The sequence below is a fragment of the Bufo bufo genome, chromosome 8 (assembly GCF_905171765.1).
Source record: "Bufo bufo chromosome 8, aBufBuf1.1, whole genome shotgun sequence".
Taxonomy (NCBI): domain Eukaryota; kingdom Metazoa; phylum Chordata; class Amphibia; order Anura; family Bufonidae; genus Bufo; species Bufo bufo.
In genome coordinates this window covers 209,893,260-209,907,717 of record NC_053396.1, presented here as the reverse complement: position 1 = coordinate 209,907,717, position 14,458 = coordinate 209,893,260, and the positions used below count along the sequence as shown (strand labels likewise).

General features: G+C 49.0%; 1 protein-coding gene across 12 annotated transcripts in view; it reads right to left on the bottom strand.

Moving 5' to 3' along the window:
• SYNGAP1 (synaptic Ras GTPase activating protein 1) overlaps positions 1-14,458 on the bottom strand; it is a 199,911-nt gene that overhangs the window by 53,386 nt on the left and 132,067 nt on the right. For 11 of the 12 annotated variants that reach the window (XM_040442656.1, XM_040442660.1, XM_040442661.1 and 8 more), the window contains exons 4-7: positions 8,527-8,618; positions 5,162-5,283; positions 2,172-2,325; positions 244-342 (exon numbers count right to left, since the gene is read on the bottom strand). In XM_040442656.1, coding sequence (XP_040298590.1) covers positions 244-342; positions 2,172-2,325; positions 5,162-5,283; positions 8,527-8,618 — 467 coding nt within the window. Of the gene's footprint in view, positions 1-243; positions 343-2,171; positions 2,326-5,161; positions 5,284-8,526; positions 8,619-9,685; positions 9,824-14,458 lie in introns of those variants that run through there. The other variant, XM_040442666.1, reaches the window with a different exon arrangement.

Here is a 14,458-nt window from a genome sequence, read left to right as displayed (position 1 = left end):
GGCCCAGAAGGTAGCGCTGGTGTGTAGGGAAAAACAGTACATGGTTTGATTCAGCACCAAACCCAGCATAGATCCTCCCTGGTGGTCTAGTGGCTAGGATTCGTGATCTCACCGACATGGACCTGGTTTGATGTCTAGTCACCAAAAGGTATAAAAACACTGCAGATACTGATTTTATGCTTCCATACAATGACTTATTCAGTACAATGCTCACAGTCATGTCATTACTGACACAGTCCATACCTTGTTGGGCTTCACAGCTCTCTGAAGGTTTTCTATCCACTTGTCTCTTTCAGCAGCGGAGCGGCAGGCAAAGCACTTAGTACCCGATGCGGTCGTCACCTAAACAGACACCAGAGAACCTGGTCAGGATAGCACAGTCTGTGATTACTGGCTTTAAAGGGTTATTCCACTATCAAGTTAATCTGCTGTCGGTTTTAATTGTTCGCGGCTGTCGATACCTCTGCTTGCAGTCATTAAAGGGTCACTAACTTTTCAAAAAAACTTTGATATGTCATAAGAATCGAGCTTCGGATCCAAGATCCGAAGTCGATTCGTTCCCCAACTTCGTTTTAATGCTGTATGGAGACCTATTCCCATACAGCATTAAAATGTATGTGCTGCATGGAGGCAAAATTCGTTAAGTCCTTTGGGCTTCAATTCTACAACTTTAAAAACAGGAATCCAAAGTCGGCTTCAGTATCGAGGTACCAGCCGGTACCGAAGCGGATACTGGATTCCTGTTTTAAAATGTTTTAAAAGTTGTAGAATCAAAGGCCGAAGTTCTTCACCAAAGTCTTGCGCGACTTGGGACTTAACAAATTTTGCCTCCGCAAAGCCCATACATTTTAAGGCTGGTCTCCGTACAGCATTAAAACGAATTTGGGAAACAAATCGACTTCGGATCTCGGATGCGAAGCTTGAATCGTTCACCCCTAGCCGGTGGGGGTCGGAACATCGAGACCTCCACCGATCTCTAGAACAAGGAAATAGAAGCTCTAACACATCGCACTGTCCCTCCTCGCTGCATAAGACAAGTTCCAAGTCTATTGCCCGTCTTGATCCCGTCCTTGGGCGGAATCGAGGGAGAGCGCGATAAACGAGTGCTTCTCTCTCACCGTTTTAGAAATCACTGGGGCTCACACCCCACCAATCTAAACTTTTGGTATGTCTTTATCCAGTCGTATTAAAAGTTTTTGGAAAAGGTAGTGACGCTTTAAATGTGAGCGTTACTTTTTTACTTCCAGGGAATGCTGTCACATAGCGGCTGAAAGCAGCAGGTCCAGGCGATTACCAATGAAAGAAGTGGCAATTCTTTGCAAATTGGCAATGTACGTGCGGTCTGGTGAGGAAAAAAAAAAAAACACCTGTGTCCATTAACAAACACTGACAAGCGACCGCTTCTTTCATTAGTGATTTACAGGGACCTGCCGATCGTAGCCACGGCTGAGCCAGTGTGTGTGACAGCGAGTCCTGACCATGTGATCATCACACAGATGTCGCCCATCTGGCATTTGCACATGGTTTGCATTAGGCCTTGTGCAAGGATTCCATTGCCAAAAGTTGTGCAGAAACTCTCCCACTGTTGCGAGGCCATGCGGCCGCCCATACCACCACACGCAGATTCCCAGACTGCGCCAAGAAAGGATAGGACACCGCCACAAACCACGGCAGCTATCTGCTTACGGATTAGCTCCACTGAATGGGGCTAAAGGCACAGGCGAACCCAACGCGTTCAAAATGTGAAACCACATCAGAAACCTGAGGGTCAACTTCGGGTTTCTATGGTGGCTTCTGCAGTGGGTTTTTTGAGTGGAAAACCTGGCTGTGTGAACTTACCCTTACGCTCCTTTCACACATGATCCACAATATAGCATATCCATCGACATTCACTTAACTCCATTTACATGAAGCAATCATAGGCGCTGTAGGTGACCGAACAATTGTTACTATAGTGCACCAAGGATGCCGTCACCTGAAAATGAACAGCATATTTACACGGGGCAATGATAGGTGGTTTCCAATCATCGACCTGCGTAAAAGGTGCCCATTCAAGTGCCAAGTCCTCCAGGGTGAGAGACACTTACTGCCGGATTTTGACGGAATGGTCCAGCGCTACAGATGTAATGACTGCGGTGGATTGCTAAGAAGGTCAATGGGGCAGTTCTTACCTCAAAGCAAAACTCCTGTCCCAGGATGCTGCTGTGCACAGGTTTCACCACAGATTCTTCATCCAGATTCAAATCCAATGCCTCCGCTGCGCTGCTGGGACTGAGCAAGGACTCGTGGGAGTGCGACTCCTTAAAAGCCTGCATGAGACGTGCCCTGGGGATTACAGAATGGGAGACGTCTAAGAGCCGATGTACAAAATGGACCGTAAATGGCAGAACCACATGAAATATGACCACGTAATCCTTCAGAAGGGATCCGAAAGGAACACCGAGCAGGTGCCACCACCAGCCACGCGAGGGCTACTAGATATGTTTATCTCCACTTAAGCAGTTTCTTGAATGGGTGTCACACAAGGGGGTTGAGTTGTCAGGCGTGCGTGTAGCATTCCTATTAGATAGCATGTCCTAGGAAGCCACTGACGTGCACTGCTCATGCGCCTGCGCGAGACGGGACAGATGCCATTCACCAATAAACTGCTAGTTGTTTAAACAAGATGCTGAAATGATCGGGAGCGTATAGAAAATCTCCGTATGTGACACCAAATATTTGTGAGGAGCAAAGCAAGACACGGAGAAAAGAAGGAGCATGACTGGGAGCGGTTAGAAGTCAAAGCTGACCGTATACATCAGATAAGTGGCAGCTGAGCCCGTCGTCCCGATGTCGGGGGAGATAAAGATCAACTGCCCGATCCTTTTGTTCTCGGGGTGATTGGCCATTGCAAGATGAGTCTGGCAGCAACTTTCTACCCCCTCATTGTTCAGGACACATGTATGATGAGAAGGTCATGCATGTGTAATGGCTGACTGCTATCTCATGTGTATGCATGGCTAGCCTAAAGGCAGGTTTACACGGGCCGGGGGGCAGACAATTGTCAGGAAGGCTGCTCGTCCAGTAAAGTTGACTGCTACATTTACATTCAGAGATCTCCTCCACAGTATGGATCTCCTCCACAATCTGCTGCCCAGAAACGATAATTTAGGTGCCTGCATGAATGACAGGATAACCCGAGGAGTGAGCGTTTTGCTCTTTCATCAGGTGATCGGCGGCAAATTTACATGGGCAGATTGTAAGTGACGCTCGTTCCCGATGATCTGCCCGAATATCGGGCGGTGTAAATCCACCTTAAAACATAGTATGAGGGAAAATAGCTGTGGAAAGATGAGGAGATAGAAGACCACGGGATGTCAGTTGGCCTTACACATTGGATGACAATCAACCAAAACCACAGATTTTTGAAAAAAAAAAGAATTTACCAACTAATGTGTATGGGGGCGTCCCAACTGTCTCCCGACAACAGATGTCTGAGGAAACAACTGTGCAGAGGTGTCTGGCAGCAGCATACATGTATTGTGTTCTACCAAACTGAGGATGCATGTGTATGGGTTCGAACAGCTCTCACTCAAAGTACTATCTCATGTGTGTGGCCAGCTTTGGGGATAGGTTGAGTAGACACAAGAGCCCATCAGTAGGTAGGACAAGGCATGAGGGAACATGGTTAGGGAAGTATTGGCAGATAGGACAAAGCATGAAGAACAGATAGGGGGGATTAATAGATAAGAAACCACTGCGAGTAGGGGAGTAGTAACAGATTTGGGTTCCACGAATCCGGGAAATGGGGGCCCCCTCACCTCTAATCATCACTCCAGAGTGGAGGAGACCATGCATGTCTACACTCTAGATGACGCGCGATAACAGCCTTTCGCTTTTTACAATGTCCATAAACTACAATGGAGAGCTCCATGCATAGTCGGCCGCCTGTAGCTCATCTACTGCCCTCTGTTGTGGCACCCCATTCTGCTGATATATGGGGGACCCAGTGCTCCACTAGTACTTTCCTGTCTGTGCCACTCATCTCTCCAATTACATGTAAGCAGCTGTGTCCAGAAGGTCGGGGGCCACACATGATGGCTCCGCGGGCCACAGGTTGTGCACCGTAATATACACTGTCATCACTATATGTGTGAGGTCACTGGGGGTTTGGTGGAATGAACGGGGCACAGAGTCGGTATAATACAGACGGACTGACAGTGAAATCCAGGCAGTGTGGGGGAGTTTAAAAACAGCCTCAGCCGTCACCGGCGCTCCCTTTTCCTCTGATCCCCGCTACCGGCCCTCCCTTCTCCTCTGATCCCCGCTACCGGCGCTCCCTTTTCCTCTGATCCCCGCTACCGGCGCTCCCTTTTCCTCTGATCCCCGCTACCGGCCCTCCCTTCTCCTCTGATCCCCGCTACCGGCGCTCCCTTCTCCTCTGATCCCCGCTACCGGCGCTCCCTTTTCCTCTGATCCCCGCTACCGGCGCTCCCTTTTCCTCTGATCCCCGCTACCGGCGCTCCCTTCTCCTCTGATCCCCGCTACCGGCGCTCCCTTCTCCTCTGATCCCCGCTACCGGCGCTCCCTTCTCCTCTGATCCCCGCTACCGGCGCTCCCTTCTCCTCTGATCCCCACTACCGGCGCTCCCTTTTCCTCTGATCCCCGCTACCGGCGCTCCCTTCTCCTCTGATCCCCGCTACCGGCGCTCCCTTCTCCTCTGATCCCCGCTACCGGCGCTCCCTTTTCCTCTGATCCCCGCTACCGGCGCTCCCTTCTCCTCTGATCCCCGCTACCGGCGCTCCCTTCTCCTCTGATCCCCGCTACCGGCGCTCCCTTTTCCTCTGATCCCCGCTACCGGCGCTCCCTTCTCCTCTGATCCCCGCTGGACCGCAAGTGTGATTTACCGTCTATGCGCACATCTCCGCTACCGGCCAATTATTGGTCTCAAAGGTCACACGTGCAAGCTTAAGCGATAGGTTAGACTTTTTATTATATATTTGCAACCTGCTTTCCATCTGAAAAGGGTACCCAGTCTCGGAGAACCGCTTTAAGATTTGAAGTACATTATAATAATTAGTTTATATCAGGTTCGTTATCTAGGAATGTCATCAGTGAAGAGGACTGTGTGACTTTTACCACCTTGCACTGGCGACCTCATCAAGACGTGGGGACGCTTTACCTGTCATGGTCAGCGCTCCGGAACCGTGGAAGGATCTGCCGGAAGCTGCTGGTTCGGTCGAGCTTGGGCTGACTCTTTGTCCTCTTTATGGAGCTCTTCAAGCGACGGCTCAGGAATCCTTGCTGTAGAAAGAGACACGGAGGGTCAGGAAAGGACGGCACGCTATGACGCCACGACGTCACACATCATGGCTGATCGGACACAACTCATTACTATTCCTTATAGTCCCCAAAAGTCCATACACATTAGATTTCTGGTGGACCATCCAATCATCTAATGTGTATGGGGGTCTCCCGACCTTCCCTCCATGGCAGATTCGAGGCGAAAGAAGGATCGGATATGTTGGCTTCAGAGGCTTATTCCTCTCACCCTATTGAAAACACATGCATGCTCACCCAGGCCAAGTCGTATAAATCCATTACCAGCAACACACGGGCTCATGGGGTCGGACCACAGGTCACCCGGCCTTGGTGGTGGCAGTAATGGTGGGCACACAGCTCTGGCTGGCACAGTCTTCTACTTAAGAGGACTGCAACTTTCCTGTCCACTTTATGCTCCAGGACATCACTATTTTCAAGATCAGGTAACTTTACCGTCAGAGGCTGAAACCCATCCTTCCCTATACATGCCAACCTCTGAAGGTTTGTTACAATGTGTGAGCACAACCAGTCTTCTGTCCTCGACTGTGAATTCAGCGCTATGAGCTAGACTGACACATTGTAACAAACTGCAGCTGTGTAAGTAAAACCTGACAGGAGTTGTTTTCAGCCTCTCAAGGTTTCCACAAACTGTCAGCAAGCAGAGGTATTAAAAATGGTCGTAAATTGAAATATGAGGTATATTAGAGCACTGTGCAAGTTTACAGTGGTTAAAGGGGTTTATTGATGAGCTATCCTCAGGTCATCAATATCAGATTAGAGGGGTCAAACACCCAGCACCCCCAGCGATCGCCTGTTTCAGTACAGTAGACGGAGCCAGAGGCAGACGGCTCCGTCCACTGTGTGTGGCCGTTCCAGGCACTGGAGCATTCAGGTGAATGGGCACTGAGCTGCAGTATGCACAGGGTATGGAGCCCTCTGTCCTGGCTGGTGGGGGTGTCGGACCCCCTGCTTATCAGATACTGATGTCCACTCTCCTGACACGTCTCTTTTAGTAAATACTTATAATCTACATGAAATAACAATTCTGGAGCATCTTTCCCTACTGCTCTGCCTTGAGCTGTTCCTCTGTTATTCCTCCTAGAAATCTATGGCTGAATTGGGAGGGTGTTCCTGCCCAGTCTGACACTATCCAATCAGTGCTGCTAATGTCTGACTGTGTATGGACACACACCATGGAAAAGGGGAACCCTAAAGCCCTGTCGTCAATTTATGCATAAATTTGTAAGAGGAATAAAAGAGGAATGGAACAACACACAGTTATAAGATCAGATGCTCCAAAATTGCTGTTACATGGGGAATGCAAGTCTTTACAGACGTGATAGGAGAGGATATGTCACCAATATCAGACTGGTGTGGGGACCTGCACCTATCTCAGGAACAGGGCCCTCAAAGTCAAGGAGGGTGCACCAGGAAGGAACGGCAGCCCTCTATTCGCTGCTATGGAAGTGACTGAAGAGCAGGCCCAATTCTAGGTGCAGGTCACAGCAGTGGGACCGCCACCTATCTGTAGGAAGCCACCAATGTGTAGGAAGGTAGGAATATAGGAATGTCCACTGTAAGACTGGACACCCCCCTCAGGTTTCCTTCAGACACAAATGATGTTTAGAAACCACTTGTGTACTTTTCCAATACTATCTCCAGTGCTTGTAGAAATGGTAACTGGGAGTCACTGGCTAAACTGGTTTGGTGAAGTTGCCCATGTACAACAGATATGGCTGTTTACCCGGACCACACACATAACCTGAGCCACCAATCTGACCACACATGTGAGGCTGCATCGGATGGTCTGGAAGATTGCGGTGTACCTCCGCAGGGCTGTACACCCTCTAGCAGTGACCCCGTTTTCCTTTCTGCCTCCTGAGCCTCTCAGTATAGAGTAGTGGCCACCATAGGGAGGCAAAGCACCTACTATTACAGGGGTCGTCTCCCAATACTAACTTATTCCCAATCCACAGGACAGAGGATAAGGATCTAATGGGTGGGGGTTCCAAAAGCTGAGACCCCCACCGATCCCAAGAACAGGGGTCCCAAGTCGAGCATGCAAGTTGTCACTCCATTCATTCCCTGCCGGAAATTTCCATGTGCTATCGAGAATGAATGGAGCTCGCCTGCTCGACCACAACTCCAATTATACAAGGATACGGGACCCCTGTTCTCCTGATCTGTGGGGGTCCCTGCAGTTGGACCCTTATGCACTATTCTGTGGATAGGCGATAAGTCTGTATTGTGGAACAACCCCTTTAAGTTGTAGGTGAAAACTACTACTACTACTACTCCATCGTCCTTGCGACAACACTTCCTGTGCTTTGCTGGCTTCGTTTTCCTCATAGACACACTAGGCCTCACTTATCAAAACTGTCTAACAGGACGACTGGCCTTGTTGCCCATAGCAACCAATCAGAGCTCAGCTTACATTTCTCCAGAGCAGTGTTGGAAATGAAAGCTGAGCTGTGATTGGTTGCTGTGGCCGACAAGGCCAGTCGTCCTGTTAGATGGCTTGTGTGGATCTGAATCAGGAATGGGATCTACACAAACCAGAAGTGCACCGGACAGGAGTAGTAGTACTACCACCAATAACCTAGCAACAAAACACTGGTAAACACATTTCAATAATACTTCATGTCCACCAAAATGGCTTCTATATGACCCCGACAACTGTGGATCATTGATTCATCCCTGACAACTTCACCACTAAGAATGGAAATGGAAGTTTTTGGAGGAGATTCACTAAAACTGGTGTGAAGGAAAAGTGGAGCAGTTGCCCCTAGCAACCAATCAGTCCTTTTTAAATTAACTAATGCAGTCTGACTGGTTGCTATGGGCAACTGCTCAATTTTTTGCACCAGTTTTGATAAGTTCACATATAATGGAGGGAACGATTACATTTTATCAGAAAAGACCAGCGCAGATGTTATGGGGCCGGTACCTAAAGAGATATATTGACCCTGAGCAATGGAAGCTTCATATCAGGACCCCCCTCTTGGACATACATATTCCCTCCTAGGGGCTTGACCGGTTATCAAAAAGTTGACTACTTGCAAACTAGTTAGGGGGTCAAGTACTCATCTGATACCAGACTGGTAACCATTTTGACTTCTAAACGGGGCAGGGGCAGGATCTCCATCAGCTCACAACGGCCAAAACTGAATGACAAGCTTTGCGGCTCCATCAGTACATAGTATAAATTGACTATATATCACTTACCGACGGTCGGAACGGGGCGGTGGGAGGGGCGTCCATGCTGTGCTGTTTCCCTCCTGGGACGCTTTTCCTCCGGGAACGAGCAATGTGATAATCTACGGAGAAGATGGACACAGGGAAAGAACTTATGAGTAATCAGGCACCGGAACATCATCAAACGCCATAACTCCTCCGAATTTCACACCATATGATGTCCTTCCGAGACAATAGCTTCTCAGTCTGGACTAGTCACAGTTCCAGCTTTCTTATGTTCTTCCATCAGACCATCTACACCACCTCCGATATCTAATCTACAAAACACTTGTGTACACCTCACCATGTCCTAAAATACCGTCGTAGGTTTCATGTCTTACGGTTCGGAATCCACAAGGAGCAAATCTTAAGGTAATTTCCACCACAAAATGGAAAAGTGAGCCACCACCTTCCCTTTAAGTTGTACCCATCAACCTTGATGTACTCATCATGGTTCCCTGGTGGGAGGATCAGCAGAAGAGTTTCTTCTTCGAGAAGCGCTACGTGACTTATTACTAGGAATGACCGAGTATGTCTGCCTGTGTCACGTCTTTTCGAAAAGGTCACTTCCATCGTAGGAAGTTTCTGGTGGCACCATCAGCTCCAAGAAGCATGGGAGATAGCTAAACACTCCACCCAAAGCTGGACACGTATTGGTGGAGTTCCAGAACCATAAAATACAGCCGGGTCTATCTAAAACCACCAAAAAGTAAGAGTCAAAACCCATCGCGTCAGGAACTTGACCACTTGAGGATGCAGCACAGGTCTCAAGGGATCAATCTGAACATTAAGATATCTGCATGCCTCCATCCTGGACTATAACACCATACTTGATCAGGTGCCTAGTGCAGTGGAAGGACCCGTTGCACGTATCTCAGTGGGTCAGAAAAAGTTCCCGCTGGTAGTACTTCCTGGCACCACAGGCTACAGAGTATCCTAGAGATGCCGACGATTGGAAATGTGCCGAGTTTATGCATCACATTTTAATGAAGGTCAGAGCTTGCTGAACATATGTTTTTTTTTTTTTTCCAAAGTAATTTCCTAGGCTGCGTTCCGACAATCAGCGGCCTGTGCGCCCAAAGCCTTGGTGCATACTGATTCACAGCAAAGAGGGGAAAAAAAACAAAAAAACAGCAGAGAAGCTCCTTACAAAATAACTAAACCGCACATCGCCATATCCTAACGATACGCCGGGACGCTGACATACGTGCACATTGGTGCACAGGAATCTCAGCACGAAGTGGCACACGTCCCCAGCAGAACGCACACACGGGAACACACAGGAACACACACAAAGCTGTATATAAAACACACAGAGCTCTGTGCAGACGCCCACACAGACACATTGAAATGCGCCGGCTCACAGCAGTGAAATCATTCTATACAAGTATATAATCCACCCACACACAGCCATGCAGCCTGCAGAACATACAGGTACTGTATAGAGGAGGCACAGGCCATGTATGCACACAGCTGTGGATGCAACGTACGCTACATACAGTACATACATATATATATATAGCGAGGGCGCCCACGTAAAGCATGCACACGCACTAATATACACCGATCCCCTCGCCCGCTCATTAATTTATGTATCAATCTGTTCATTACCATATGCTGCTGAATAAATGGTAATCTTGCTGCATGTTGTAATACAAGCCCGCCCTCCCCAAACGTCCCCGGTCACGCACAGGTACCCAGCGCTGCCAGCTCCACAGGGCACAATTATGCAAGAAGTTCCCAGTCCCCGCTGCAACCAGGAATAAGACGTACAGATGTCAAGACAGATAGACGCACTTCTCCTCCTGCCATAGGGACGGGGACACACGTGTGCACGCTCAGGTACAGCACACCAGGCTTCTCTCTCACCTCAAGACTCAGCGAATCTTTCAGATGCCATCAAATTTCATGTTCAAGACCTTGAGTAGGCCCAAAGCTGTGGATGGTGAACCCCAAACACAAGTGAGGACGGGGATGGGGTGAAGGGGAGAGGGCATAGGGAGGTGCAGAGCGATGGAAAAGTAGGTGCAAGGTGGGGTGCAGGGCATGCAGAGCTGCGTGCAGAGTTGATGAGTGTCCACTACAGGTTGGGCAGTGCAACATGAGCAGGGTGTGATGATCTGCAGTGTAAAGTAAGGCACTGCAGGGCATGCAAGGCAGGATGGTGAAGGCATGCAGGGCAGGTGAAGCAGAGTGTGCAGGGTAAGAGGCCTCCACGTTACCCAGCTCCCAGGACCAGCGAGCGCTGCATCCTTCCGTATTCACAGGGATGTCACTGTGAGCGTGGTAACCAGGCAACTGTGTGCACGCCCCCTCCTATCACAGGAACACGCACGGGGGGACTGCCGCTTAACTACTTCACAGACAGCGAGGGAGGGAAAAAAACGAAGAAGAAAATGGTGACGACGACGGGGAAGGAAACGCAACATAAAATGACGGAGGGGGGGGGGAAACAGCAGCAAGGAGGGATGGAGGAGAAGAGGGGAAAAAGTCAAAGGGGTGGTCAGGATGGACAGGAGATGGGAAGAGACGGGCAATGGGGTGGAGGGATGGACAGGTAGAGCGGAAGAGAGGGAGAAAAATAAAGAAGGGAAAAATGAGAGATTTGGAGAGAGAAGAGAGTTGAGCTGAGCGAGAAACGTCTCTGTTACTAAGCAACTGTGCGCGTACCCTGTCCTATCAGAGAGAGCGGCGAGAGGGAGAGACTGCCACACATGGAGGGAGAGACGGCAGGGTGCAGAGAGACTGACATACATGGAGGGCGAGACTGCATCGAAAGGATGATAGACTGACACACATGGAGGGAAAGACTGAAGGATGCAGACAGACTGCACAAACAGGAAGAAGGGAGAGAGACTGTCATACATGGAAGGAGAGACTGCAGCATGCAGAGAGATTCCACTTACAGGGTGAGGGGAGAAAGACTGCAGGATGCAGAGAGACTGCACAGACAGGGCGAAGGGAGAGAGACTGTCACACATGGAGGGAAAGACTGCAGGATGCAGAGAGACTGCACAGACAGGACGAAGGGAGAGAGACTGTCACACATGGAGGGAAAGACTGCAGGATGCAGAGAGACTGCACAGACAGGGCGAAGGGAGAGAGACTGTCACACATGGAGGGAAAGACTGCAGGATGCAGAGAGACTGCACAGACAGGACGAAGGGAGAGAGACTGTCACACATGGAGGGAAAGACTGCAGGATGCAGAGAGACTGCACAGACAGGACGAAGGGAGAGAGACTGTCACACATGGTGGGAGAGAGACTTTACGGACAGGATGAGGAATGCCATGTGCAAGAAGAGACATACCGCCAATGATAACTTATATAGGGAGGGCAGCAGATATGGGCAAACAGGCAAAAGAGGAAACCACAGGGAGAACTCAGACACCCATACACTATATAGAGACCCCCCTATAGAATGTATAGATTCTTTATAGGAATTGTGAACGACCTAACAGAATTTTTGGAGAGCACCTTTACACAGGCATACTCTGAGTGTACAGCATAGAGAACCACTTATAGAATATATAGACACACACCATATAGAATGTACAGAGACCTCCTTAATGGAATAAACAGAGATCTCCCTCCCACTCACAGAGAAAGCCTGTAAGACCTGCTTCACCTGCCTTCTTATATAGAAAGCCTGAGAGTCCTGCTTCCCCTCTCATAGAGAAAGCCTGAGTCCTGCTTCTCCCTCTAATAGAGAAAACCTATGAATCCTGCTTATCCCTCTCATAGAGAAAGCCTGTGAGTCCTGCTTCTCCCTCATAGAGAAAGCCTATGAATCCTGCTTCTCCCTCTCATAGAGAAAGCCTGTGAGTCCTGTTTCTCCCTCTCATAGAGAAAGCCTGTGAGTCCTGCTTCTCCCTCTCATAGAGAAAGCCTGTGAGTCCTGCTTCCCTTACCCACTCATAGGTAAAGCTTTGAGTCCTGCTTCACCTGCCTTCTCATATAGAAAGCATGTGAATCCTGCTTCCTTCTCTCATAGAGAAAGCCTGTGAGTCCTGCTTTCCCCTCTCATAGAGACAAGCCTGTGAGTCCTGCTTCTCCCTCTCATATACAAAGCCTGCGAGTCCTGCTCCCCCTCTCATAGAGAAAGCCTGTGAGTCCTACTTCCCCCCTCTCATAGAGAAAGTCTGTGAGTCCTAATTCCCCCTCTCATAGAGACAAGCCTGTGAGTCCTGCTTCTCCCTCTCATATACAAAGCCTGCGAGTCCTGCTCCCCCTCTCATAGAGAAAGCCTGCGAGTCCTGCTTTCCTTATCCACTCATAGGGAAAGCCTTTGAGTCCTGCTTCACCTGCCTTCTCATATAGAAAGCCTGTGAGTCCTGCTTCTCCCTCTCATAGAGAAAGTCTGTGGGTCCTGCTTCCCCTATCACATAGAAATCCTATGAGTCCTAATTCTCCCTCTCATAGAGAAAGCCTATGAGTCCTGCTTCCCCTCTCAAAGAGAAAGCCTATGAGTCCTGCTATCCCCTCTCATATAGAAAGCCTATGAGTCCTACTTCTTCCACTCATAGAGAAAGCCTACGAGTCCTGCTTCTCCCTCTCATAGAGAAAGCCTATAAATCCTAATTCCCCCTCTCATAAAAAAAGCCTATGAGTCCTGCTTTCCCTCTCATAGAGAAAGCCTATGAGTCCTGCTTCCCCTCTCAAAGAGAAAGCCTATGAGTCCTGCTATCCCCTCTCATATAGAAAGCCTATGAGTCCTACTTCTTCCACTCATAGAGAAAGCCTACGAGTCCTGCTTCTCCCTCTCATAGAGAAAGCCTATAAATCCTAATTCCCCCTCTCATAAAAAAAAGCCTATGAGTCCTGCTTTCCCTCTCATAGAGCAAGCCTATGAGTCCTGCTTCCCCTCTCATAGAGAAAGCCTGTGAGTCCTGCTTCCCCCTCTCATAGAGAATGCCTATGAGTCCAAAATCCCTCTCATAGAAAAAGCCTATTAGTCCTGCTTCCCCTCTCATAGAGAAAGTCGGTGGGTCCTGCTTTCCCTAGCATAGAGAAAGCCTGTGAATCCTGCTTTCCCCTCTCATATAGAAAGCCTATGAGTCCTAATCCCCCTCTCATAGAGAAAGCCTATATGTCCTGCTTCTCCCTCTCATAGAGAAAGCCTATGAGTCCTGCTTCTCCCTCTAATAGAGAAAGCCTATGAGTCCTAATTCCCCTCTCATAGATAAAGCCTATAAGTCCTGCTTCCCCTCTCATAGAGAAAGCCTGTGAGTCCTACTTCTCCCTCTCATAGAGAAAGCCTGAGTCCTGCTTTCCCCTCTCATAGAGAAAGACTGTGAGTCCTACTTCTCCCTCTCATAGAGAAAGCCTGAGTCCTAATTCCCCCTCTCATAGAGAAAGCTGTGAGTCCTACTTCTCCCTCATAGAGAAAGCCTGCGAGTCCTGCTTCTCCCTCTAATAGAGAAAACCTATGAGTCTAAATTCCCTCTCATAGAAAAAGCCTGAGTCCTGCTTCCCCTCTCATAGATAAAGCCTATAAGTCCTGCTTCTCCCTCTCATAGAGAAAGCCTGTGAGTCCTGCTTCCTCTTCTCATAGAGAATGCCTATGAGTCCTAATTCCCCCTCTCATAGAGAGAGCCTGCGAGTCCTGCTTTACCCTCTAGTAGAGAAAGCCTGTGAGTCCTGCTTTCCCCTCTCATAGAGAAAGCCCATGAGTCCTAATTCCCCCTCTCATAGAGAGAGCCTGTGAGTCCTGCTTCTCCCTCTCATATAAAAAGCCTGTGAGTCCTTTTTCCCACTCTCATTGAGAAAGCCTGTGAGTCCTGCTTCCTCCTCTCATAGAGAAAGCCTGTGGGTCCTGCTTCTCCTATCATACCGAAAGCCTGTGGGTCCTGATCCTCCTATTATACAAAAAGCCTGTGGGTCCTGATTCCCCTATCATAGAGAAAGCCTGTGAGTCCTGCT